Source organism: Oreochromis niloticus, linkage group LG5 (genome assembly GCF_001858045.2).
Source record: "Oreochromis niloticus isolate F11D_XX linkage group LG5, O_niloticus_UMD_NMBU, whole genome shotgun sequence".
Taxonomy (NCBI): domain Eukaryota; kingdom Metazoa; phylum Chordata; class Actinopteri; order Cichliformes; family Cichlidae; genus Oreochromis; species Oreochromis niloticus.
The window spans coordinates 29,859,547-29,886,193 of NC_031970.2; the positions used below are offsets into that span (position 1 = coordinate 29,859,547).

A 26,647-nucleotide genomic window follows, 5' to 3' on the forward strand; every position below is an offset into this window, starting at 1 on the left:
GGTGTTGTACTGCCCCCATGTGGCCACGATCCGTCACGCGGGTACTTCGGGTAGTTTTTGAGGTCATCCAGATTTATTACGGTGACAGTAAAAACTGAACAAGTGCCCTTTTGCGAGGAGCCCTTTCCCTCCTTAGACTTGAACTCAGTAAAATAATGAAACCCACAGCAAAGAGCTGTCTGGTATCAGCAAGAACTGGCAAGGCAGAGGCTTCGGTTTTTCCCTCCAAGGTCAGACTTCAAAAGATGATTGATTAAATTAAGATGAATTAAATCTCTGATGCCTAATATGGCCTACATAGACACAAAGATATGCTTCAGCATTTTTTTTCTAGAATTATTTATTTTAAAATTTAACACAGCTCCTGAATATGAAATTGCCCGCAAGTCTAGGAAAGCCCCAACCAAGTGTCTGACTCAGTCCAACACAGTCTCATGGATAAATAAAACATCAGGCTCACAGAGGCCAAGAAATATGAAAATTTTCTTGTGATCGCTCAAAATACTCCTGTGGATAGCACCAGACTGCATGCAAATTGTCATTCCAATTCAGACAAATTTATTGTAAAATACAAAACTAACAGCATTCAGAAGTCTCTGGAAAAGGTAACAGATAATAGCAGCACTCTCATTATTTGACCATAACGACGCTGACATTTCCTTTGGTAGAATGCAAAGGAATTTATAATGAAAAAGGCATTGGCATCAAAAGGTATTCAATCAAACCAGCACAACACATTTTTAAATAATAAATGTGACAAATATTAAAGAAAACCAGGTCAAATTTAAATAAAGATCCAGCAGCAAAGAGTAGAGCCGCAAAGCCAGTTAAATATTTTTGCTTTTCATCCTAAAACAATCTTCATCAGTATGTTAAGGTTTACACACGCATACATGATAACATACAACATACAACATACGCATACATGTATGCAGCGTTACTGTTCTAAATACTATTCCTGCATTTAAACACACAAACATTAATACTGATACAACGGAAAATACATCATGGCAGTAGGGATGACACATTCTGTCTCTTACCGTTTAGACTTTTATGTGTTTGGGATGAGATTGTAACTTAAAACCACATGATTTCAAAATGTCAGACTACAACTGGATGTGAGAATCCAGCGTGTGAATACTGCTCACCGTATTAGACTGGTTTATGCAGGATGTGCGCAGAAATTCTAGCGTGACTGTCAACAACTCTAGAGGCTCCCGTCAACGTGACACTGATCAAATGGGACAAGATGTCGCATGTGAAGGAATGTCGTAACAGCTGCTCATTTGCTAACTCTGGCGACGTGGAATGAAGCAGACGCAGGGAGGTAATGAAGAAGCATAGGACACATCTTATTGCTTTCCAGATGGTTCCACTACACACGCCTAGTCCTTTAACTGATTTGACACTAATAGAGCTAGTGAAAGCCATTCAAACTCGAGCTGTCCGCCATACTGTTTTCATTCATCCAGACCTGTCAATGCAGCAGACAGTAGGTGACAAAAAACCCGCTGCACCACTGTGATTCACTGGTAAATGTGGCAACTTTTCAAGATACCTTAACGATTACTCTGCCAATGTGAAGTTTTTCTTTTCCCATCACAGAAAAAAAGCAGGTTAAAGTTTAGAGTTCTTCAGCAGCCAGATGTCTGCGCCCCCTCGGTCCACTCACAGACGCTCTAGAGTTCATCACGAAGGGCACGGCGCTGCCATTTAGGATGGTGCGTGACATAATCGGCTGCCTCCAGCACAAGGCGCATGAACTCCTCCACATCAAAGGAGTAGTTGGTAAACTTCGGATGGTCCCCAAGGGTGGGATGGTGACCCTGAGAGAAGCATTAGAGAGGATGTGTGAAACACAGAAGCACAGGAGAAACACAACATAAGAGCATAGGCGTGTGTGTTTGTGTTAACAGGCTAACCTCACTGTTACAGGAAGAGGACAAAGACGTTATATAAGTACGAAATGAAGTCTTTACATTTGTTCTCTTGCACCAATAACTGCACATAATTCAGTGTGCACATGTGAGGTTAAGTGTGTGTACACTTATGTTACACAGGTGAGATGAATTACGAAAGCTGCTGCTGGGGTACTGGGAAGCTAATGGCGTATACAGGAGTTTCCCCTACCTTGTCCTGTGGGAGCACTTTGTCCATTTTCTGCCAAGTCACGTATCGAATGCCCCGCAGCCGAGCCAAATCTCGATAGCAGCTCTCATCCTGACAGTTATATCTAGGAGGGACGGATGCAGACACTTTATCTCTTGCTCTCCTCGATCTGCCTCTCTTTCCCTCGTTCTAGCTCAATTTCTCTCTCTCTCTCTTTCTCTATGCACACAGTGCTTCTTCCTTTGTGTCACCCTCCAAAATCTACACCCAACTCTCTCTATGCTTCTACACACACACACACACACACACACACACATTTCAAGTAGCTCCTTCGCTGAGGATTGCCAGGTGTGATGAGGGGCTGGTTAATTAGGCAGTATTTCACAGTCATATACCAAGTGGCTGAGGGGTACTTTGGACGGAGCAGGCTGCCAAACAAATTGCTCTCCCCGTGCCTGTGCTCCACCTGGCTTTTACTCACACATACACACAACTATACACACATGCATGTGTATAGCTGACACACAGATGGACAATGTCACTCACAGCTCAAAGATGACAGCCCAGTCAGGGAGGAAGAGGAGGTGGGTGAGACCAGCCCCGTGCATCCCTATAAAGATGTCAGAGTTGTGGGTGATCCTCAGCTGCTCCAGGAAGGGAACATCCCTGAAAGACAGACAATGAGTTACACATCAGTCATTGTGACTGATTCCTTTATTCTTACACACAGCTGTATAACAATGTGTGGTGACCAATGCTGAGCAGCACTGAAAGCTTCCTAGACTCATGTAGCCAGTGCTCTATAACTCACTTGTATTTGTAGTCTACCACATTGACCTCCAGTAAAGGCGCAGTCTTGAGGGCATTTACCAGCTGTAACAACAACAAAAGAACAGGTTCTGTGATCAATGAGACGGCAAACAAATACAGACAGTGATGATATAAATCACAAGCCTTGTTTTTTACTCATACTTTTTATAACAAATAAGATTTTAAATAGGCACTTAACAGAGGTGGGCAGTAAATCGATAGCTGAAGGAGGAGGAGGTGTGAGGGAGTTGTATAAAGTAAAGACAGAAATGTAAAAGAGAGAGAAGATAAAGAGAAAGAAAAAGGAGGACAAGCGGTAAGAGAACAGGAGAGTTCTGTGCCGCCTGTCCTGCAGAGTGAAGAACAGGTACAAGGAAGAAAGAGACAAAGAGAAGGGCCAGTGGTGCTGGACTCACCTCCATGTGGTTTAGTATCCTTCTGTATTCTGTGCTGCGTGCGAGCAGGGTGACACGAACACGCCCCTCCTGGAAACAGCAACGCACCCAATAAACAATCAGCCAAGGACAAACAAAAGATAGACAGCTGGGAAAACATGGTGCTCATACAAATTAACGTGCTTACTACGCAGTGGATAATCTCAATAGTCTAAAATCACATTTAGAGTCCAATTTTTAATGTGACAATGAGATTTTTTTTCTGACATAATCTTATTAGTCCAGACAGCCAGTTTAGGGATATTTCTTTTCCCGGTCTACTACTGCCATCTTGTGATCAGAAAGAGTATTGAGACTTTTGTAGGGGTCAAAATCTGTAACAAACTGAGTTAAACAGTAAGGGCCCTTCATTATCTTAAAATCAAAATAAATGCAGGAAGTTCAAACCAGTGAAATAATCTAAATACAAAAAAACCAAACTACTATACCTCAGTGGTAATTATATATGCAATCAGTACATACACAATTTCTCTTTTTCGAATTCAAATATATTTCAAAGAGTATTGGGGGAAAGCCATTTGAGCAAGACAAGAAGACAGCAAATTATGATGAGGTGAGATAGAAGGAGTGGGATGGCAGTAGCAAATGAATAGGACACAATAAAGGAGAGCAGCGTGAGTTTCTGCCTGATGTCATTAATCTAGGGATGAAAGGAAGAGCTGGGAAGAGGATCAGGGCTGGGAAGACCTCTCATTCAGTTGCCAGCCTGCTATCGGCCGTAGCCCCGTGTCTCGCTGAAAAGCCTCTTAGCATATTCCCAGTGAAGAATATGAATACCCAATGAGCTGCTTCACAGGAAGGAAGAAGTTATCGGGCCTTGCTGGTCATAAAGATACAGTCAATCATTACCAGCATGGCACCATAAAGCACTTATGAGGAGGTCTGGAGAGTTATAGATGAAGAATATGAATAAGGAAGTGAGTGCATGGCACTGTCAGTATACAGTTATGCATGTACTCTTTCAGAAAGTACTATATCAGGTTGGGGTGAGGTGGGTGTTGGGGTAGGTGTAGTGTCACTGATGCACTTAGTATCCAATAACCAATCGACTATTGTAGAAGTCAGCATCATGGTTATGTTACACTTACTGCTGATGGCAAATGATGGCAGACTCTCAGTGCAAAAGAGGAGGTGCCATCAAGGCAAACATTTTTAAAGGCATCGATCGTGGACTTTTGCAGAGTCTGGGCCAGATGTTTCTGAATGTTACTTACAGAATATGGAAGAGGAAATTATGTTTCTTTTCCTTATTCCTAAAGACTTCCTATTGAAGTTTATAGTGCACATCCATAATGTAGGTGTAATACTCAACTGCCAAGCATTAAAGCGTCCACGTGTGTAATTTGCTTCTACAAATTATGGGTGCAGCCGAATAGTCAGTTTTGCTTAGGAAGTTTCCCTGGAAGTATTTGTGTGGTAGCCAAAGAAAGAGATGACTACGGTTCTCCAGATACTAAGAAAATTTAGTTACATTGTTTCTTAATTACCTCATTTAGCATAAGCTACAGTGGACTATCCTTAATGAAAGGAGAGACGATAATACCATCCTACTACTTAGAGCAGTGATCAACAAAACACAAGAGGTAGAACAGACCATGTAAATGTTAATTAAAACTGTTTTCCACCTCATGCATTAACTTGATAAATTGTTTTCAATGCTGCAGCGAAATCTGCTTCCTGTTCAGGTGTTGCCTTGAGTGAAGAATATAGGTTGTATTATACTGTATTAAAATAAACCACATTTACGGTTTGCCATAGTTCCGTTTCCATTATTGCAAGCAATTCGAATTATCAGTAAATTAATTTTTACTTCAGGTCAGCTGGGATAGGATGCAGACACCTACCCCCCACCCTGAGTTGGATAATTGATTAATGGAGGGAAATGCATTTCAGTCATCGAAAGCCTTTACAGAAAGGAGGAACTGAATCACTGGGAAAGAAAAGAAAGTATAATGTATTTTCTTTTATAGGCTATATGTTCATTTTCTATAATATAATGTCATATTTTAAGAATATGACATTATATTATGTACTATATGACCCGCATGAAAAAAACATGGTGAGAACACGTTGAGGTAAAAGTAAAATATGCACTTTGTAGTCCATCTTTTTGAAACTCTAGTTTCAAAATGGCACAGATCTCCCATCATGCTCTTAGGGAGTCGGTAAGTACAGTTGGGATTCTCTAAGCAACATGCTTCTATTTTCTTAAGACCTTGTAAAGTCTTCTTCAAACCTTTCCTTGATTTCATTACATTTTCCACCAAAGTGAGGAAAAAGCAGTTAGAAAAAGAGAGCGATATGAGAGAGACCCTCTTGTATTACAGGGCTATAATCATACAATATGAAAAGCCTTGAGCTAACTGCTGTCAAAAAGAAACAGAATTAGGAAAAGGGTATTCAACTGCAACGTGGAAAAAACCCTGACATTTCCTATCAGAAATTGAATCCAGACTATGGCAGCAAGAGCACCAAATCTTAACCACTAGACCATCAATGAGACTATGGCTGCAGAAGATTCAAGACAATTCTACCGTTGGGCTATTTGCTTCCACATATTCATGTCAACTGTAAAAAAAACAAGAAAAAAATTAAAACTACAGGTCCTTAAAGTACACTGGCCATTTGTAGGCTCTATGACGAACTTTCCAGACCCTTGTCCACAGGTTGTAGCTGTAAGCAAGTAAGTAAATAAAATAAGTAAAGTTTATTTATTAAGTGCTTTTCACAAACAAACAGTGACAAAATACTGTACACAAAAAGAGTAAAAGAAAGAAGAACATTAAGTGCCATGAAAGCTAAGACACAGACAAAGTAAGACACAATAAAATAAGAACTGTCACTGGGGGAAAATGTTAAAATATATGTGCAACAATTTTTGTTCCTATTTGTGCTTTTGTTAGTCTTTAAGCTTAGTAATTCTAACAGAAGACAAAAGCCCCACCCACCTCTCTAGAGAAGTCAAAGATAAAGACTAAACAAACAGACACCAGCCTGAACCTGTGGCAATAAATCCCTCAAAAGGAGACCATCCTTCACTCATAATGTTTTACCTGCTCTTACTGTTAAACTCATAGCCTGATGAGGCATTACCTATTGCATCAGACCTGCTGTTTCTGAAAATGGCTTTACAGAAAAACAAACATTTTAATATAGACATTATAAGATGAGAAAAAAGTGCATTAGCCAAGAAAAAATTATAAAATACATCCAACTTATGCCTAGTCTTTATTTATTGAATGTATTAGTCAATGTCCCACTAATTACAGTTTAGCCTTTTTAGTGAATGAAACCCATGATGGCAATGAGCAAACCAAAGTAGCTCAGTCAGTACTTTTACCTTACATAGTCCCACAATTTTATTGTGAATACATAGGGTAAGAGGCAGTACTGCTTTCCCTAAAGTCTGCCCAAGAAACAATATCTTAATTGTTAATGCAAACAGTGAGTCCACAGAAGTGGTTGCACACGAGCTTTTAACTGAAAACGTTTTAACTAAAGAAATGTTCAAAGGCTTGATTCAGTAGCAGTATGATCTATGCACAAGAAAGAAACTTCTGAATGCTTTCACAGGTTTTCTATAGTGGTGAAATGCAGCCATAATGTTATTTATGAGAAATGATTTGGTGTTACTGTATGTATATTATATGGTATAACTCGGATACAGGAAAAGTAATTGATGTGTTTCCCTAGAAATGTTGTTCCTACCTGTGGCTTGTCTCGTGTGATGTTGAGTCGATGCAGGATGTGCTGGGAAAATGCCCGAAACATCCCTTCACTGTAGCAGTCTGAGATCTGCCATTAACACAGTACATAAAGAGCCAATTTCAAAAACATTTATAACGTCTATTTTTAACTGTTTAATATCAAATATTGTACTAGAATATGTATGCAGTCATACATAAATACTACTCTGTAATTTGAAATGAAGTAAAAACTAATTGAATCTAGCAATAGCATCACATTACTGCACTGGACTGTGATAAAAAGAAATAATAAAAGAAATATATACTGTATATTACACACACAGGGAAACTGACAGTTGTATAGATATTTGCTTATCTCCCTGGAGTGAGTATCATATGAGATGAGGCATTTCTCAGGTTTTAGAATATCACATACACACCGTTGTACTGCAGCTGTAAATGTGAGCACATGAATATAAACATGATGTGCAGCAGGGGCAATCAAAAGCAGCTTGAGGCTGACCTATCAATATTTCACACCTCAAGGCTGGAACCACAGGACGACACATATTTACGTGGGATCCTCTTTGTAGTAATCTCCTTGGAATTATCATTTAAATAACATAAGCACTTGCTGAGCCTTTGAATATATTACATAAATATTTGACCTAAACTGCATGTTTACGACTACACCAGATATCTTGAATTTAGGAAAGACCTATATATGTATGGAATGTGAGATAAAAATAGATAGAGACGCAAACAAAGCAGTTTTGAAAATGTAAGACACTGCAGTTTTCACATAGCAAATACATATATGAATCTCAGTAGTTACACTAATTCACACACACACACGCACACACACACACACACACACACACACACACACACATGCGGGGGGTAACTTACAAGAGGAGTGTTGTAAAAAAGACCATATCTCATTCTTGGGAGAAGGGAAAAGAAGGCATCTTTGAAGCAAACCTATACACAAATGGGAAGCGATCAAACTGTAACTAACTGATATGGCACAGAAATGATTGTCAAGTTGTAATAACGACATCTACATGCATGCATTGGGAGTCTATAACAACACTTGTACTACCATATCGGAAAAACCAAACAATCCCCTGATGGTTTCAACTCTTTCAAAAACAGCACATTGTTTGTGACACTGGAATGATATTAGATCCTGACCAGTAAAGGATTTTTAGGATTGATACCCTTACCAATATTTGGGGATTTAAAAATGACATATTACAATATCGAGGATGTTTTCTTTACCTTTCACACATGATAAACATAAATAGGTTTTCCTAACATGTGTTATTCATACTGTAGTTATTTATTTACCTTACCCCTCATGGAACCACTGGTTGTCATGTTTGTAGCATTTCAAATATGTGTGTTGCCAACAAAGATCTTACAGAGATCCTCTTGTGGAAAACTATGTCATGTAAACACTCAGAACATAGTTGAAGAGTATTTCTCCCATCTCTTCTTTACTTTTTAAAATTTTTATTTTCAGCCATTACAAATGCAAGTAGTAGTATCGTCCTAAACAAGTTTGAAGTCGACTTTAAAAGAATGATCAACTTTAATTTTTTTCTACGCTCTAGGAAGCACTTCCTTGTGCCATTCTTAAGCAACTTGGCTTGATTTCATTAGTTTAATAAATTAATTCTTTATGAGAATTGTGAGATCAGACTTTGATCTCTGACTAATCGTTCAAAACTTTCATGAGAGCATCCCTCGCACTACCAAAAAAAAAACAAAAAACCACCAAACAAAAGAAGCACACACATTCAGAGCAAGACAGGGGTCAAACCTAAGAACATCGGAGCTCATTGTGCCACTGAAACTGAGCAAATGAAAGGTGAGGTCACAATTTGTTATTTGAACAAATTTCAGGGTTGAATTGCTGAAAATTGTCTGATTCTGGTCTCTGGCCAGTCAATTAGTGTATCTCCATGTTAAGCAATTAGTAAGACTGTAGAAGAACTATGTAAATATAGTCCAGTTCAAGTACCAAAGAAAAGGTGGAACATTTATAGTTTGGCCTCAGCAACAGAGGATAATGTCAAAATTATTTTCCAGGACAGCTCTGTAGGTACAGGGCATCTTCTCCAGAACATCTAAAAATACCTGGTTTGTCAGAGTTGTGATTATACCTACTCTTTTTGAGTCAAAAGTCTTCAGATGGATGATGTCATACTCTGAGAAGGCCCTCCACGTTTCACTGAACAGATCTCCATAACCATAAAAACTCTGGGAGAAACATATAAAATAGGGAACAAATGTTGATTCAATCAGTGTCACAGCAGAAATAAAAAAACAAAGCAATAAAATCTAAATTAACTACATTATGCCTCAAGCACCACCAGAGGCAGTCATCTGTTTTTTCTTCTGAAGTTTTGCTTTTATACAAAAATCTATTACCACACTATTATGCGGCAGCCTGCAGCACTGTGCAATTTCTGATGAAAGGTCACTGCTTTCCCTCTTCCTGCCAGTTTTCTCTAACTCTAAAAGAGGCGTTTATAAATTCATGGGGGGAAAAAAGACAACGGGAAAATCCAGCCCTGTGTCTTCTTCTGACAGACAAGTGTGGCATAAACATCTTAGGCATTAAGTGCAGCAAAACAAAGATTTGGAAGGTTATTAACATGTATTTACTTCATTATCCATTATTATTTTCCTTAAACGGAAATAATTAATTAACAAACCCATTGTAGATTAAAACCACCACTGAAACAGCAGTGGCAAGCATCAGGTACCCACCGTGTCCCACATGACAATGTTGATATCTGAGCTGAAGGAGTTATTAATGTGCTGGGAGATGTACAGGTTGATGAAGTCACAGAAATGGTGGTACATGTTCACCCCTGTTACACACACAAATAAAATACATATATATATAAATAATAATAATTATTATATTATACTGTTACACTTTCAGACATTTTTTTTAATTCTCAGATCTCTAAAATGTCATAGAAATGGGATATCACTAATATTGTCATCTCAACTGTGGCCCTGTACAACACCAAAGCTTGTGTTTAGAAGGCACACTCAGAAAGTTGGCCTAAAGAGAGCAAAAATCATGATCAGAGTAAATTAACTGATAGGCTAGTATAAGACAAATAAAGACTATTCTGAGTTGTGACTCATGCAAAGCTGCTCTAGTACAATTAAAGAATCAAATATGGACATGAGAATAGCTCACAGAGCTTTTACATTTTCACCTTCCTTGTAATCTTCATCTTGGCAATGGCCTATACCTGTTGCCTCTCTACGATGTCTTTGCTATGTAACATCTCCTATTCTATGTTTTCACTACCCTGAACCCCTCATACAACAGTGTTATTTTTGGTAAAGTTCCATCTCACCTTGACTTGGTTTCCTATTCAAGCTGGTAGACACAAGCACAGTGTGCTTGACTGCTCAATGCAAAGTCACATTTAAGGCAGATTGCGAACTATCTATTTTGATTTCTTTAATTTTAAACATCTGATTTTAAACAAAAAATACCATTAGTATTCATTTATGTGGATAAAAACAGAAAAAATGCTGTCAATACATTCCTGCAACATTTAAATGAGGTTTTAAATGCGTCAGTGTCAAGTATAGTAAGAGTAAAAGTATCAAGCTTTCTGTTAAGATTTCAGGGCTTTAATTTGAGTCCAGTAAATCTTTATTACTCACCAGCATCGAGTTTCATGAAAACAGTAGGTTTTTCAACTATTATATCACAGTAACTATCCTCTATGGGATGAAAGTCCAGATTTGTGTATGTCTGCAGCTCAGCATACCTACAAAAACATCAAACAACTATTGTAAATAGAACAGTAAGAATTATATATGTAATTGGAAAGGCAGGACACAATGAAAAAACATATATTAACACATCAACAACAAAAAAACACACACAAATTAACACATCAAAATAAATTATTCTTTTATAAGATTTAGTGATGCAGAATAATCTATATCAAAAAACAAACACATGATTTTCTGAGCTGTTGTCACAAGTGTTTACTGTTAACTGCCTGGAGAAAATCATGTTATGCAATGAGCTTAGCTAACTTGAAGAAGCTTCACATAACAGTTCATGGGCATTTATGAAGATTGACAATCAAGTGAAATGAAAAATTCAATGAGAATTAAAACAATACAATTGTAAATTTCCAATGACAGGGAACATACATTAACTATTTATTTCTCTCAAGGCTCATGTAACTGTAAATATGTAAATGTAGTTAGCACTTCTATCAACCTGGAACAATATTTAGTTATTAATTATATAGTTATGTTAATAACAATATTATTTATTTATATTTATAGGCGTATCCATCCGAACACGAAAAACACAACACGCTGCGAGCCAGCCATCAGGTTCACCGGGAAGGATATGAAAAATGACACGCTAGCTATCTTAGTCTGGGAAATTGCTCTCGGAATTCTGTCATCGATCCATATAACTCACATACAGGAGCCATTACCACGAGCAGAAACGTGGGTGCACCATGAATTCCCCAGTTTAACCCATTGTGGCTAACTCTTATAAATACTCCAAATACACACAAAAGGAAGCAGACACTTCGAGCCAGCCAGGAGTCGAACCTAGAATCTTCTGATCCGTAGTCAGACGCGTTATCCATTGCGCCACTGGTCCCACGCCAAGAAAATCAAAAGGTCAGGTGAGCTCAAAGTTTGTTCTCGGACCGAATTTGTACAATATTTAAGAGCATATAAATTGCAACAAGAAAAACAGCACGCGCTGCGAGCCAGCCAGGAGTCGAACCTAGAATCTTCTGATCCGTAGTCAGACGCGTTATCCATTGCGCCACTGGCCCCCCCACGACAGTCCCTGAAAGGTCAGGTGAGGTGAGGTCACACTTTGATCGCCGGCAAAACTCAAAGATAATCCTTCAAAATATTCCGGACAGCAAAATGTCTTGATGCAGGCTCAAAACATCCAGGTAAGGAAATCCCACAATCTTGATTCTGTTTATCTGGATGTAGTGTTTCCAGTTTCCAGGTGAGCACAATCAACTTTGTCGGATTTCCTTACGTGGCTGGTTGAACATCCATCGAGACATTTTGCCTCCCTTTGGCAAGGACTGCCTGAAGCTGCTACGTGAGTATAAGCAGGTGGCATGAAAGATGGCAGTCTACAGGAACCGCTTGAGATTTAGCCTCAGATGTACACAGGCTGGGATTACTCCTAAAAGTCTGCAAATGAGATCATCTGTTTAAGGCCTCCAAGCTACTAAAATCTTCCCAAACCCACAGAATCAGATGCTAAACCAACTGGTGAGAAAAATTTATTTACCTACCATCTTTTAAAACCAAAAGAGGAGCTGGGCCCAAAAAGACTTGCAACGCTTCTAGTTGACAAAAACTCTTCAAAGGTAATTGAATTCACTGAGAAGTGAATTCAGTCATACTTTTCATGCTGTCTAACACTGCATAAATAGCCGAAGACCAGGGAGTAGAGGCAGGCTCATCTACTTACTGTGCACAAGACACATTGGCATGCGACAAAGAGGGTCCTCCAAGGCCAGTTAAACAGACACACACCAAGGATGTGGACAAGTGGGTAAAGATTTTGTCTGGAAGCTACAGCAAGTCTCTGTGGTTTGCCTAAGTTGCATAAACGGGAGGTAATTTAAAGACCCATTGTCTGCATGATCAACTGTGCTACATACAATATCTAAAGGCTTTTGGCTTTGGTCCTCAAGCCGTCGGTAGGCAGCTGGAAACGCCATGCTCAGAACACTGTGGATTTTATGAACAAGGTCAGCCATATCGTTATGTAGGCAGATGACACTACGGTCACTTACAATGGTAGAACTCTCTTCAATTGTCTTACAGCTACTGAAGAAGTGGTGCTAGTTCGTAAGAGCTTACAGGATGACCCCACCCTCACCAACAGGACCACTCTCAACACCAACAAAGTGTGAGTGTGTGTGTGTGTGTGTGTGTGTGTGTGTGTGTGTGTGTGCTCTCGGAATTCTGTCATCGATCCATATAACTCACATACAGGAGCCATTACCACGAGCAGAAACGTGGGTGCACCATGAATTCCCCAGTTTAACCCATTGTGGCTAACTCTTATAAGGAGGAAGTGGGAAAAAAGACTGCTAAGTCATCCTATCCTCGAACACCACTGGTTCAGATATGTGGATGACGCCTGGGTGAAAGTCAAATTTCGGGATGTAAAACCAATCACAGATTACTTTAAGGTGGTGGAGAAACACATCAGGTTCACCAGGAAGGATATGAAAAATGACACATTAGCTATCTTAGATTGGGAAATTGCCATCAGTAAAAGTGGACATTTGAAAGTCATCGCGTAGTGTAAGCCAACGCAAACAGTACTTAAGGTTTGACTGTCATCATCCACAACCTAGCACAACCTAGATGTCATCAGGACGCTATAAGACAGAGGGAACACCATGAGATTGGCTGCTGTGAGTAAATGTGATAATCCTAGCTGGATATTTGTTAAACCTTGGAAGGCACCCAAAGAACACTACGGGTGAACTGAGCGGGAAGAAGGACGAGCTCTGGCTAAAAGAAAACCTTTGGTGATCCCTTATGTTTTTAGGAGTATGAGAGGAGCTCAGATGCACTGTCTGAAAACGCTGCGCCTCGGTGGTTTTCACCCTCCGAAAGTGACAGCATCGCTCCAAATACACACAAAAGGAAGCAGATACTTCGAGCCAGCCAGGAGTCGAACCTAGAATCTTCTGATCCGTAGTCAGACGCGTTATCCATTGCGCCACTGGCCCCACACCAAGAAACTTGAAAGGTCAGGTGAGCTCAAAGTTTGTTCTCAGACCGAATTTGTACTATATTTAAGAGCATATCCATTCCAACAAGAAAAACAGTACGCGCTGCGAGCCAGCCAGGAGTCGAACCTAGAATCTTCTGATCCGTAGTCAGACGCGTTATCCATTGCGCCACTGGCCCCCCCACGGCAGTCCCTGAAAGGTCAGGTCAGGTCAGGTGAGGTCACACTTTGATCGCCGGCAAAACTCAAAGATAATCCTTCAAAATATTCCAGACAGCAAAATGTCTTGATGCAGGCTCAAAACATCCAGGTAAGGAAATCCCACAATCTTGATTCTGTTTATCTGGATGTAGTGTTTCCAGTTTCCAGGTGAGCACAATCAACTTTGTCGGATTTCCTTACGTGGTTGGTTGAACATCCATCGAGACATTTTGCCTCCCTTTGGCAAGGACTGCCTGAAGCTGCTACGTGAGTATAAGCAGGTGGCATGAAAGATGGCAGTCTACAGGAACCGCTTGAGATTTAGCCTCAGATGTACACAGGCTGGGATTACTCCTAAAAGTCTGCAAATGAGATCATCTGTTTAAGGCCTCCAAGCTACTAAAATCTTCCCAAACCCACAGAATCAGATGCTAAACCAACTGGTGAGAAAAATTTATTTACCTACCATCTTTTAAAACCAAAAGAGGAGCTGGGCCCAAAAAGACTTGCAACGCTTCTAGTTGACAAAAACTCTTCAAAGGTAATTGAATTCACTGAGAAGTGAATTCAGTCATACTTTTCATGCTGTCTAACACTGCATAAATAGCCGAAGACCAGGGAGTAGAGGCAGGCTCATCTACTTACTGTGCACAAGACACATTGGCATGCGACAAAGAGGGTCCTCCAAGGCCAGTTAAACAGACACACACCAAGGATGTGGACAAGTGGGTAAAGATTTTGTCTGGAAGCTACAGCAAGTCTCTGTGGTTTGCCTAAGTTGCATAAACGGGAGGTAATTTAAAGACCCATTGTCTGCATGATCAACTGTGCTACATACAATATCTAAAGGCTTTTGGCTTTGGTCCTCAAGCCGTCGGTAGGCAGCTGGAAACGCCATGCTCAGAACACTATGGATTTTATGAACAAGGTCAGCCATATCGTTATGTAGGCAGATGACACTACGGTCACTTACAATGGTAGAACTCTCTTCAATTGTCTTACAGCTACTGAAGAAGTGGTGCTAGTTCGTAAGAGCTTACAGGATGACCCCACCCTCACCAACAGGACCACTCTCAACACCAACAAAGTGTGAGTGTGTGTGTGTGTGTGTGTGTGTGTGTGTGTGTGTGCTCTCGGAATTCTGTCATCGATCCATATAACTCACATACAGGAGCCATTACCACGAGCAGAAACGTGGGTGCACCATGAATTCCCCAGTTTAACCCATTGTGGCTAACTCTTATAAGGAGGAAGTGGGAAAAAAGACTGCTAAGTCATCCTATCCTCGAACACCACTGGTTCAGATATGTGGATGACGCCTGGGTGAAAGTCAAATTTCGGGATGTAAAACCAATCACAGATTACTTTAAGGTGGTGGAGAAACACATCAGGTTCACCAGGAAGGATATGAAAAATGACACATTAGCTATCTTAGATTGGGAAATTGCCATCAGTAAAAGTGGACATTTGAAAGTCATCGCGTAGTGTAAGCCAACGCAAACAGTACTTAAGGTTTGACTGTCATCATCCACAACCTAGCACAACCTAGATGTCATCAGGACGCTATAAGACAGAGGGAACACCATGAGATTGGCTGCTGTGAGTAAATGTGATAATCCTAGCTGGATATTTGTTAAACCTTGGAAGGCACCCAAAGAACACTACGGGTGAACTGAGCGGGAAGAAGGACGAGCTCTGGCTAAAAGAAAACCTTTGGTGATCCCTTATGTTTTTAGGAGTATGAGAGGAGCTCAGATGCACTGTCTGAAAACGCTGCGCCTCGGTGGTTTTCACCCTCCGAAAGTGACAGCATCGCTCCAAATACACACAAAAGGAAGCAGATACTTCGAGCCAGCCAGGAGTCGAACCTAGAATCTTCTGATCCGTAGTCAGACGCGTTATCCATTGCGCCACTGGCCCCACACCAAGAAACTCGAAAGGTCAGGTGAGCTCAAAGTTTGTTCTCAGACCGAATTTGTACTATATTTAAGAGCATATCCATTCCAACAAGAAAAACAGTACGTGCTGCGAGCCAGCCAGGAGTCGAACCTAGAATCTTCTGATCCGTAGTCAGACGCGTTATCCATTGCGCCACTGGCCCCCCCACGGCAGTCCCTGAAAGGTCAGGTCAGGTCAGGTGAGGTCACACTTTGATCGCCGGCAAAACTCAAAGATAATCCTTCAAAATATTCCAGACAGCAAAATGTCTTGATGCAGGCTCAAAACATCCAGGTAAGGAAATCCCACAATCTTGATTCTGTTTATCTGGATGTAGTGTTTCCAGTTTCCAGGTGAGCACAATCAACTTTGTCGGATTTCCTTACGTGGTTGGTTGAACATCCATCGAGACATTTTGCCTCCCTTTGGCAAGGACTGCCTGAAGCTGCTACGTGAGTATAAGCAGGTGGCATGAAAGATGGCAGTCTACAGGAACCGCTTGAGATTTAGCCTCAGATGTACACAGGCTGGGATTACTCCTAAAAGTCTGCAAATGAGATCATCTGTTTAAGGCCTCCAAGCTACTAAAATCTTCCCAAACCCACAGAATCAGATGCTAAACCAACTGGTGAGAAAAATTTATTTACCTACCATCTTTTAAAACCAAAAGAGGAGCTGGGCCCAAAAAGACTTGCAACGCTTCTAGTTGACAAAAACTCTTCAAAGGTAATTGAATTCACTGAGAAGTGAATTCAGTCATACTTTTCATGCTGTCTAACACTGCATAAATAGCCGAAGACCAGGGAGTAGAGGCAGGCTCATCTACTTACTGTGCACAAGACACATTGGCATGCGACAAAGAGGGTCCTCCAAGGCCAGTTAAACAGACACACACCAAGGATGTGGACAAGTGGGTAAAGATTTTGTCTGGAAGCTACAGCAAGTCTCTGTGGTTTGCCTAAGTTGCATAAACGGGAGGTAATTTAAAGACCCATTGTCTGCATGATCAACTGTGCTACATACAATATCTAAAGGCTTTTGGCTTTGGTCCTCAAGCCGTCGGTAGGCAGCTGGAAACGCCATGCTCAGAACACTATGGATTTTATGAACAAGGTCAGCCATATCGTTATGTAGGCAGATGACACTACGGTCACTTACAATGGTAGAACTCTCTTCAATTGTCTTACAGCTACTGAAGAAGTGGTGCTAGTTCGTAAGAGCTTACAGGATGACCCCACCCTCACCAACAGGACCACTCTCAACACCAACAAAGTGTGAGTGTGTGTGTGTGTGTGTGTGTGTGCTCTCGGAATTCTGTCATCGATCCATATAACTCACATACAGGAGCCATTACCACGAGCAGAAACGTGGGTGCACCATGAATTCCCCAGTTTAACCCATTGTGGCTAACTCTTATAAGGAGGAAGTGGGAAAAAGACTGCTAAGTCATCCTATCCTCGAACACCACTGGTTCAGATATGTGGATGACGCCTGGGTGAAAGTCAAATTTCGGGATGTAAAACCAATCACAGATTACTTTAAGGTGGTGGAGAAACACATCAGGTTCACCAGGAAGGATATGAAAAATGACACATTAGCTATCTTAGATTGGGAAATTGCCATCAGTAAAAGTGGACATTTGAAAGTCATCGCGTAGTGTAAGCCAACGCAAACAGTACTTAAGGTTTGACTGTCATCATCCACAACCTAGCACAACCTAGATGTCATCAGGACGCTATAAGACAGAGGGAACACCATGAGATTGGCTGCTGTGAGTAAATGTGATAATCCTAGCTGGATATTTGTTAAACCTTGGAAGGCACCCAAAGAACACTACGGGTGAACTGAGCGGGAAGAAGGACGAGCTCTGGCTAAAAGAAAACCTTTGGTGATCCCTTATGTTTTTAGGAGTATGAGAGGAGCTCAGATGCACTGTCTGAAAACGCTGTGCCTCGGTGGTTTTCACCCTCCGAAAGTGACAGCATCGCTCCAAATACACACAAAAGGAAGCAGATACTTCGAGCCAGCCAGGAGTCGAACCTAGAATCTTCTGATCCGTAGTCAGACGCGTTATCCATTGCGCCACTGGCCCCACACCAAGAAACTCGAAAGGTCAGGTGAGCTCAAAGTTTGTTCTCAGACCGAATTTGTACAATATTTAAGAGCATATCCATTCCAACAAGAAAAACAGTACGCGCTGCGAGCCAGCCAGGAGTCGAACCTAGAATCTTCTGATCCGTAGTCAGACGCGTTATCCATTGCGCCACTGGCCCCCCCACGACAGTCCCTGAAAGGTCAGGTCAGGTGAGGTGAGGTCACACTTTGATCGCCGGCAAAACTCAAAGATAATCCTTCAAAATATTCCAGACAGCAAAATGTCTTGATGCAGGCTCAAAACATCCAGGTAAGGAAATCCCACAATCTTGATTCTGTTTATCTGGATGTAGTGTTTCCAGTTTCCAGGTGAGCACAATCAACTTTGTCGGATTTCCTTACGTGGTTGGTTGAACATCCATCGAGACATTTTGCCTCCCTTTGGCAAGGACTGCCTGAAGCTGCTACGTGAGTATAAGCAGGTGGCATGAAAGATGGCAGTCTACAGGAACCGCTTGAGATTTAGCCTCAGATGTACACAGGCTGGGATTACTCCTAAAAGTCTGCAAATGAGATCATCTGTTTAAGGCCTCCAAGCTACTAAAATCTTCCCAAACCCACAGAATCAGATGCTAAACCAACTGGTGAGAAAAATTTATTTACCTACCATCTTTTAAAACCAAAAGAGGAGCTGGGCCCAAAAAGACTTGCAACGCTTCTAGTTGACAAAAACTCTTCAAAGGTAATTGAATTCACTGAGAAGTGAATTCAGTCATACTTTTCATGCTGTCTAACACTGCATAAATAGCCGAAGACCAGGGAGTAGAGGCAGGCTCATCTACTTACTGTGCACAAGACACATTGGCATGCGACAAAGAGGGTCCTCCAAGGCCAGTTAAACAGACACACACCAAGGATGTGGACAAGTGGGTAAAGATTTTGTCTGGAAGCTACAGCAAGTCTCTGTGGTTTGCCTAAGTTGCATAAACGGGAGGTAATTTAAAGACCCATTGTCTGCATGATCAACTGTGCTACATACAATATCTAAAGGCTTTTGGCTTTGGTCCTCAAGCCGTCGGTAGGCAGCTGGAAACGCCATGCTCAGAACACTATGGATTTTATGAACAAGGTCAGCCATATCGTTATGTAGGCAGATGACACTACGGTCACTTACAATGGTAGAACTCTCTTCAATTGTCTTACAGCTACTGAAGAAGTGGTGCTAGTTCGTAAGAGCTTACAGGATGACCCCACCCTCACCAACAGGACCACTCTCAACACCAACAAAGTGTGAGTGTGTGTGTGTGTGTGTGTGTGTGTGTGTGTGTGTGTGCTCTCGGAATTCTGTCATCGATCCATATAACTCACATACAGGAGCCATTACCACGAGCAGAAACGTGGGTGCACCATGAATTCCCCAGTTTAACCCATTGTGGCTAACTCTTATAAGGAGGAAGTGGGAAAAAAGACTGCTAAGTCATCCTATCCTCGAACACCACTGGTTCAGATATGTGGATGACGCCTGGGTGAAAGTCAAATTTCGGGATGTAAAACCAATCACAGATTACTTTAAGGTGGTGGAGAAACACATCAGGTTCACCAGGAAGGATATGAAAAATGACACATTAGCTATCTTAGATTGGGAAATTGCCATCAGTAAAAGTGGACATTTGAAAGTCATCGCGTAGTGTAAGCCAACGCAAACAGTACTTAAGGTTTGACTGTCATCATCCACAACCTAGCACAACCTAGATGTCATCAGGACGCTATAAGACAGAGGGAACACCATGAGATTGGCTGCTGTGAGTAAATGTGATAATCCTAGCTGGATATTTGTTAAACCTTGGAAGGCACCCAAAGAACACTACGGGTGAACTGAGCGGGAAGAAGGACGAGCTCTGGCTAAAAGAAAACCTTTGGTGATCCCTTATGTTTTTAGGAGTATGAGAGGAGCTCAGATGCACTGTCTGAAAACGCTGCGCCTCGGTGGTTTTCACCCTCCGAAAGTGACAGCATCGCTCCCAATACACACAAAAGGAAGCAGACGCGGCAATCCAGCCAGGAGTCGAACCTAGAATCTTCTGATCCGTAGTCAGACGCGTTATCCATTGCGCCACTGGCCCCACGCCAAGAAAATCAAAAGGTCAGGTGAGCTCAAAGTTTGTTCTCAGACCAAATTTGTACAATATTTAAGAGCCTATCCATTCCAACAAGAAAAACAGCACGCGCTGCGAGCCAGCCAGGAGTTGAACCTAGAATCTCCTGATTCGTAGTCAGACGCGTTATCCATTGCGCCACTGGCCCCCACGACAGTCCCTGAAAGGTCAGGTGAGGTCACACTTTGATCGCCGGCAAAACTCAAAGATAATCCTTCAAAATATTCCAGACAGCAAAATGTCTTGATGCAGGCTCAAAACATCCAGGTAAGGAAATCCCACAATGTTGATTCTGTTCATCTGGATGTAGTGTTTCCAGTTTCCAGGTGAGCACAATCAACTTTGTCGGATTTCCTTACGTGGTTGGTTGAACATCCATCCAGTCATACTTTTCATGCTGTCTAACACTGCATAAATAGCCGAAGACCAGGGAGTAGAGACAGGCTCATCTACTTACTGTGCACAAGACACATTGGCATGCGACAAAGAGGGTCCTCCAAGGCCAGTTAAACAGACACACACCAAGGATGTGGACAAGTGGGTAAAGATTTTGTCTGGAACCTATAGCAAGTCTCTGTGGACGTCTGGCGACAATATAATCCACTATCTAAAGAGTACACTTTCCACTCTAACCCTCACTTGTCAGCATCTCGTATAGATTATATTTTTATGTCCAAGTGTATTAGTCAGTTAGTTCAGCAGGTAAATATTGGTCATATAGGTCTCTCTGACCATGCTCCTGTGGTCCTAACCATTCAACCCATGAGACATATTGAGCGCTCCATGTCTTGGAAGATGAGCACACTGTCCCTTTTGGATGAGAAATGTATACATTTCATAACAGAGCAAACAACATTATTTTTAGAAATAAATGATAAAGAGGAGATAGACCCGAGAACTTTATGGGACAGTTATAAGGCTTACATGAGAGGGATGATTATTTCATACACAAGTCTTAAAAGAAAACAATGATTAACAAGGCAGTTAGAGATCGAGAATAATATAAAAAAAGCTGGAGAAACAATATTATGTAACAAAAACAGCTGAAACATTAAGTGCGCTTAATATTGCCAGGACATCCTTGCGTAATTTGATAATGCAAAAGGATGAAAGAGTTGTCCTTTTTGCCAGACAACAGCTTTTTGAATCAGCTAATAAGCCTAACCGCTTTCTGGCTCGTCTTACAAGCAATACTCCATCAAGTTCTTTTATCACTGCTATTGTGGATGTGAATGGCGAAAGGCAAGTAGGAAACCGTCAGATTAATGGGTGCTTTAGAGAATTCTATACAAATTTATACCAGTCTGAGATGGACATAACAACGCTTAAATCAGGCTTTTTCCTAAATGACTTAGTATTCCCTCAGCTCTCTGAAGATCAGGTTAGCCTGCTAAAGTCACCCATAACATTGATGGAGGTGGATAAAGCTATATCTGCACTCCAGTCAGAAAAATGTCCTGGGGCAGATGGCATCCCAGTAGAATTTTTTAAGGTGATGAAAGTGAAGTTAAATAGTTTATCTTAAGGGTTTTTAATAAAGCTTGTGAAAGCATAACCCGCTGATATATAATGCTTTGTGGACGTGGGGAAAACTGAGAAAACTTTTTAACAGTAGTCTCCCGTTTAATATTTTGTCAACACTTATAAATAATCCAGACCTTCTGCTGCAAAACATGGGGTCGAGCTTTGTGGGATGGCATAAAGTAGGTGTAAAGAGGTTTTATGACCTCTTTAAACATGGTGAGTTTAAATCATTCGAATCCCTGAAGTCCCAGTATTCTATGTCAAATACTGAGTTTTATAAGTATTTGCAATTGAGACATTATGTGTCAAAGAATGCTAAATCATTACAAATCTCAACAGCCTCTTTTCGGTTGGAGGAATTTCTTCTGGATAATAGAGAGCATAAACATTTTATATCAAAGTTTTATTCAGAGATTTATGCCCTAATTGTGGACAAATTGGCATGGTTGAGGAAATCTTGGGGGACGTTGCTTAAATGTGAAATAGATATACAGGCATGGGACAAAATCCTGCTCCTTCCATCTAAAATCTCTTTTTGTAACCAATTTAAAGAACTGCAGTACAAAATTTTGTACTATGTGTATAGTTCTCCGTGTATTTATAGTAAGTATAATATGGGAACATCTCCGAATTGTCTCAAGTGTAAGGCCAGAGTGGGCACTAGATTCCATTGCTTGTGGGAATGTGCTATTATTCAGTCAATTTGGAAAGAGGTCTGCGCCAATATTAGTACAGCCATTGGTCATCAGGTGACAGAAAACCCATTAATGTGTTTATTGGGATATATTCCTGTCTCACTGGTACAACATGAGCATGTAATTCAGTCACTGTTAATGTTGGCCAGGAAAAGCATTATGTTGAGATGGGTGGGGGTTGAGCCTCCCTCCATTTCTCTATGGAAGTCGCTCATCATTGATGTTATGACTCTGATCAGGCTGGGACATTATATTGATGGGAGCTCCCGAATTTTTGTGGACAAATGGAAGAAACCACTGGAAGCTGGGAGTAACCTGTAAACTGGATTATAATGGACAACAATTATGGACATAAATTATCACAAGTTCTCTGTGGACTCTGGAGAATGTGTAATATTCTTGTGCTGTGCAGTGTTACTATTTTGGATGTGAACCAGTCTTGTATTTGTTGGGGAAAAAAAGTTAAATAAAAGTCTTAAAAATAAATAAATTTGTGGATGTGTTTCAGCACTTGATATTGTGTTTTATATTTGTAAATCAAGGAAGTCAGTGGGACAAACATCCAGCTTTCTTTTGTTAACAGTGGCTCCGGAAGATTATTAACACAAGCTCAAGATTTCAACAGAAGCCATTCATTGTAGTTTGATAACTAAGTGTATGATTCATGTGAATGTATCCTGTGAATGTCCTGCCTCACCAAGACTGCAAGGGGCTTTTGTGGTCCCCCTCTCCAACAAGTGCTTCCTTGTTGAGTTTGCAGTGTCCACCAATCTCTCCTGCCTGAATGAAGTCCTCTTTGTACCTGCAGCATAAACACGGTTGACTTTCAAAGCATACTCATTGATGTTTAAAGAAAATAAAAATAAAAACTGTATTTCAATTGCACTGACCTCTCATGACTTCTGCGTGGCTTTCGTAAGTCCAGGTAAAGATTTGTAGCCTTGCAGAATCTAGTGTAACTACAACACTTTAATGAGGAGTCCCCCTTGGAAAAAAAATGCAAATTCATAAATATTTAGTACTCAGGTGACCAGCAAAGTGTGGACCTTAAAGGCCATGAGAGTGGTCTCTTTACTAGATTCTCTCTACACCACTGCTTTTGAACTTGAAATTATTTTGGGCTCATTGTCTGTGGACTCCTGTTGAATGCTACATCTATTTCTACCTGTTGTTCCTTCCTGTTGACTCACAAGGCGTGTGGGAACTAAGGAAATGAGCAGACTTACTGGCCGAGTAGCCTTGCAGAGTGTTTTGAGCTCAGAGAGGCGCTCTTTGACGTAGCCGAAATCAGCCTGCTTCCAGAAAAGTTCCTGGGCGGCATCCAGTGAACGGGCCCTGACAGATTCAGGCAAATCAGCAAAAGCACAACCATTACACCATCGATGACGCACACTTTGCATGAAACCACTTTTACTGTGGAAAATTACATACACTGCAACTCAGTAAATCCAACATTTCTTAATTGAAAAATCACAACAATAACTCTGTTAATTTCACTGAATATAGTACCATCCAGAGTCAGCTTTGGTGCAGATAGGATAGCTGAAGCGTTTCTCTGGATCACAGTTCTTCTCATAACCCCAACAAAAAGACAGATCCTGGAGTGCATCCTGTTGTAAAAACACAAATTAATATAAGCAGTGTTGTGTGTGTATGTAGGAGAGAGAGGGCGTGAGAGCTAAAGAAATAAAGAAAAGTTACATTAAATCTTATCTTTCTTTTAGAAAATCCATTAGAAACAGAATGTAATATGCAATGTGAAAGATACAGCAGTGGTGATGGATTATCTGCTAATCCATTTAATGACCTAACTAAGCTGATGCAAAATCTGTCTAGAAGCAATGGCCCCAGGCACTTAGTTGTGCAGTTATTTTGAAGCATTACCAGAATTAACTTTATTCACTTAAGTCTTACAAAAACCACATAGAAAGTTTGCAGTTTCACCAAAATAAGATTTTAACAAGCTTTTAATTCAACTGCTGCTATTTAGAGCAGTCTCTCTCTCTTGTAAAGAAGCACAGACAAAGCAAAATAAACTGTTAAGTATTTCTTTCTGGGTTCAGGAAAGCAATATCCATTAATAAGCAAACCAATGCACAGAAATCCAGTATTTTAAAATTGCTACTGTGTGAATCACAACGAAATAGCTCGCATGATGCCTATACTAACAGGTTCAACACTCACAGGCAAAATAATTAATTAACCATTTTCATGTGAGTCATAAGTTAACAAGGTTACCTGTTGTATTTTTTTATTCTGAAAGTAAAGCACAAAAAGGAACAAACATTAACTCCAACCATATCTTACTTTAAAAGGGCAGAGCGGATCCAGGCGGCATCGCTTGGCGACCCTCTTGTTGTTGTTCAAGAAATAGGGTACGTGCTCTGGTGGCAGGGAGATCCTGCTGTAGTTGAGAGGTGGTGTTGGTGGTTTGTGGTGTGGGTTTTCAGGCGTCTCAGTGGTTACCACAATGGGTGAAAAAACTATGCTCAGTGCTACCAGGAGCAGCATAGTCAGAATTACACAGACATGCGAAATAGATGCTTCCCTTCACCGCACACTGTGAAGAGGCAAGAGGCAGAGAAACAGACTCAGACTTGCAATGGGTAAAACTTAACACTGGAGTAGACAAGCATGTGGGTACAAGCAAGTGCATGGGAGTGTAGCTCCGGGCAGGTTTAAGCTTCACAAAAGGAAACGTTTTTTTGTTTTTTGTTAGTGCTGGTGACCTTTTTCCATTAGCAATCACAACTGAGGTTGCAGGGCCAAATGAGAACTATTCACTGCTAATAATGTGACCTAATATGCAGGTAGCCAGTGCAGTACCTGGTATTACACAACAGCCAAATTTACATGATCAATGCTATTTTGTTAAAAGTATGCATGTTCTTGCACAACCTGGAGCCAATTATATTTTTCATCCCAATACCACTGACTGATGATTGAACATTACAGTGTGACCTTTCTTAAAGCAGATGCCACATTGTGCTGTATAACAAATGGCTCCCACACAGTTTCACATTCAAAGGAAGGGAGGGAAACGAGGAAACTGCCTTATGCTGCACATTCGGTAACAATAGGTGGTGAAGGTTAACGTTATCGGTCATTAATTACATATTCTCCTGGTGATAACGTTTGATACAGTTAGGTAAAGGTTAAATGTGTGTGACGTTAAGGCTGTGGTACTGATGTAACTGGAGACATGAAATTAAGAGCGCTACATCAAAGCACCGACTCGACACATATTCATCAAACTCAGTAATACCTGTGGAACACAAGTAAGTCTAAAACACGTCACCAAAGAATTTTATCTATTTTTTACGATTATGATTATGGTTAGGTATATTTTAACTCTTTAAAAGCAGGGTTTTTTTAAAAGCTCTTGCGAAATCTGGCTTCATTTCCTCGAGTTTCTGACGTGCAGGAGCTCTCCAAACGCATGCAAACTTCGTTTTTAGAGCGCTTAATTAATTCTTAAGTTTTAGCTAGCTTCCGGCCAATTAGCAAGTTAACTAAACTTTACCTCTACGTCGCGACCCTCAATAGTGACCTAACGGGCACGTGAGATGAGATTGAGGAGCTGTTGTGATTATAACGCATTACTTAAACGTTTCTTCGTCTGCGGAAAATACGAACTGAGGCTACCCGGTGTCTGAAGTATACTATGCAGAGGCTAACATCTAGCCTATAAGTTCTTGACGAAGACAAGGAGCCCCCTTAACGTTAATTTTAAGCTACACTTAAGATGCAGGACAAGAAAAGGGGCAAGAAGAAATGTTTTTACATTTCCGAGAAACAAAACCTTTAAAAGAAACGAGACCCTTATCAGTGGTTGCCTGTGAAAGATTGCTGTAAGTTTATATGAGAAACAGTTTACCTGAATGCAGTCTGCTTTCCCCAGATTGAAGCGATGCAGTGACCGGCGGTCGCCATAACACCGGAAACCTTACACCGGCATGTAATACGAACATTCGGCCATAGGGTGGCGCCGTCCACCACAGTTTTCTGATAGTAAACGGCACTATAACGCTCTCCACACTCCACACTATTACAATATACATCATTCAGTTTAATAATAAAAAGACAAATATTTAAGTGCAAACTTGTTAGTGTGCTTTGTTTCTTACAGAATATTATTCAAACGTAACTGAGACCTCTCAGTTTCAGAAAATCATCTTACACT

The 26,647-nt window shown here is 40.8% G+C and overlaps 1 protein-coding gene and 10 non-coding genes across 12 annotated transcripts; all 11 read right to left on the minus strand.

Moving 5' to 3' along the window:
- Window positions 1-531: 531 nt before the first annotated feature.
- eogt (EGF domain-specific O-linked N-acetylglucosamine (GlcNAc) transferase) lies at window positions 532-26,520 on the minus strand. Of its 2 annotated transcripts, none has more exons than XM_005450264.3 (16): window positions 26,342-26,520; window positions 24,772-25,024; window positions 23,974-24,074; window positions 23,691-23,799; window positions 23,355-23,449; window positions 23,162-23,266; window positions 10,763-10,869; window positions 9,839-9,942; window positions 9,233-9,325; window positions 7,970-8,041; window positions 7,083-7,169; window positions 3,336-3,404; window positions 2,921-2,982; window positions 2,656-2,775; window positions 2,131-2,233; window positions 532-1,826 (listed from the first exon to the last, which is right to left on the minus strand). In XM_005450264.3, exons 2-16 carry the CDS (start codon window positions 24,973-24,975, stop codon window positions 1,680-1,682), a joined length of 1,578 nt encoding a protein of 525 aa, XP_005450321.1. In that variant the 5' UTR covers window positions 24,976-25,024; window positions 26,342-26,520; the 3' UTR covers window positions 532-1,679. The 2 variants fall into 2 exon arrangements, with proteins under 2 accessions (XP_005450321.1, XP_005450322.1); XM_005450265.4 differs by lacking the exon at window positions 26,342-26,520 and adding an exon at window positions 25,988-26,094.
- On the minus strand, window positions 11,660-11,732 carry trnar-acg (transfer RNA arginine (anticodon ACG)). Its single transcript has one exon. It is a non-coding gene; the product is annotated as a tRNA-Arg (tRNA).
- trnar-acg (transfer RNA arginine (anticodon ACG)) lies at window positions 11,841-11,913 on the minus strand. The gene has a single exon. It is a non-coding gene; the product is annotated as a tRNA-Arg (tRNA).
- On the minus strand, window positions 13,782-13,854 carry trnar-acg (transfer RNA arginine (anticodon ACG)). Its single transcript has one exon. It is a non-coding gene; the product is annotated as a tRNA-Arg (tRNA).
- On the minus strand, window positions 13,963-14,035 carry trnar-acg (transfer RNA arginine (anticodon ACG)). Its single transcript has one exon. It is a non-coding gene; the product is annotated as a tRNA-Arg (tRNA).
- trnar-acg (transfer RNA arginine (anticodon ACG)) lies at window positions 15,905-15,977 on the minus strand. The gene has a single exon. It is a non-coding gene; the product is annotated as a tRNA-Arg (tRNA).
- trnar-acg (transfer RNA arginine (anticodon ACG)) lies at window positions 16,086-16,158 on the minus strand. The gene has a single exon. It is a non-coding gene; the product is annotated as a tRNA-Arg (tRNA).
- Window positions 18,015-18,087, minus strand: trnar-acg (transfer RNA arginine (anticodon ACG)). Its single transcript has one exon. It is a non-coding gene; the product is annotated as a tRNA-Arg (tRNA).
- On the minus strand, window positions 18,196-18,268 carry trnar-acg (transfer RNA arginine (anticodon ACG)). The gene has a single exon. It is a non-coding gene; the product is annotated as a tRNA-Arg (tRNA).
- Window positions 20,140-20,212, minus strand: trnar-acg (transfer RNA arginine (anticodon ACG)). Its single transcript has one exon. It is a non-coding gene; the product is annotated as a tRNA-Arg (tRNA).
- trnar-acg (transfer RNA arginine (anticodon ACG)) lies at window positions 20,321-20,393 on the minus strand. Its single transcript has one exon. It is a non-coding gene; the product is annotated as a tRNA-Arg (tRNA).
- Window positions 26,521-26,647: the final 127 nt, after the last annotated feature.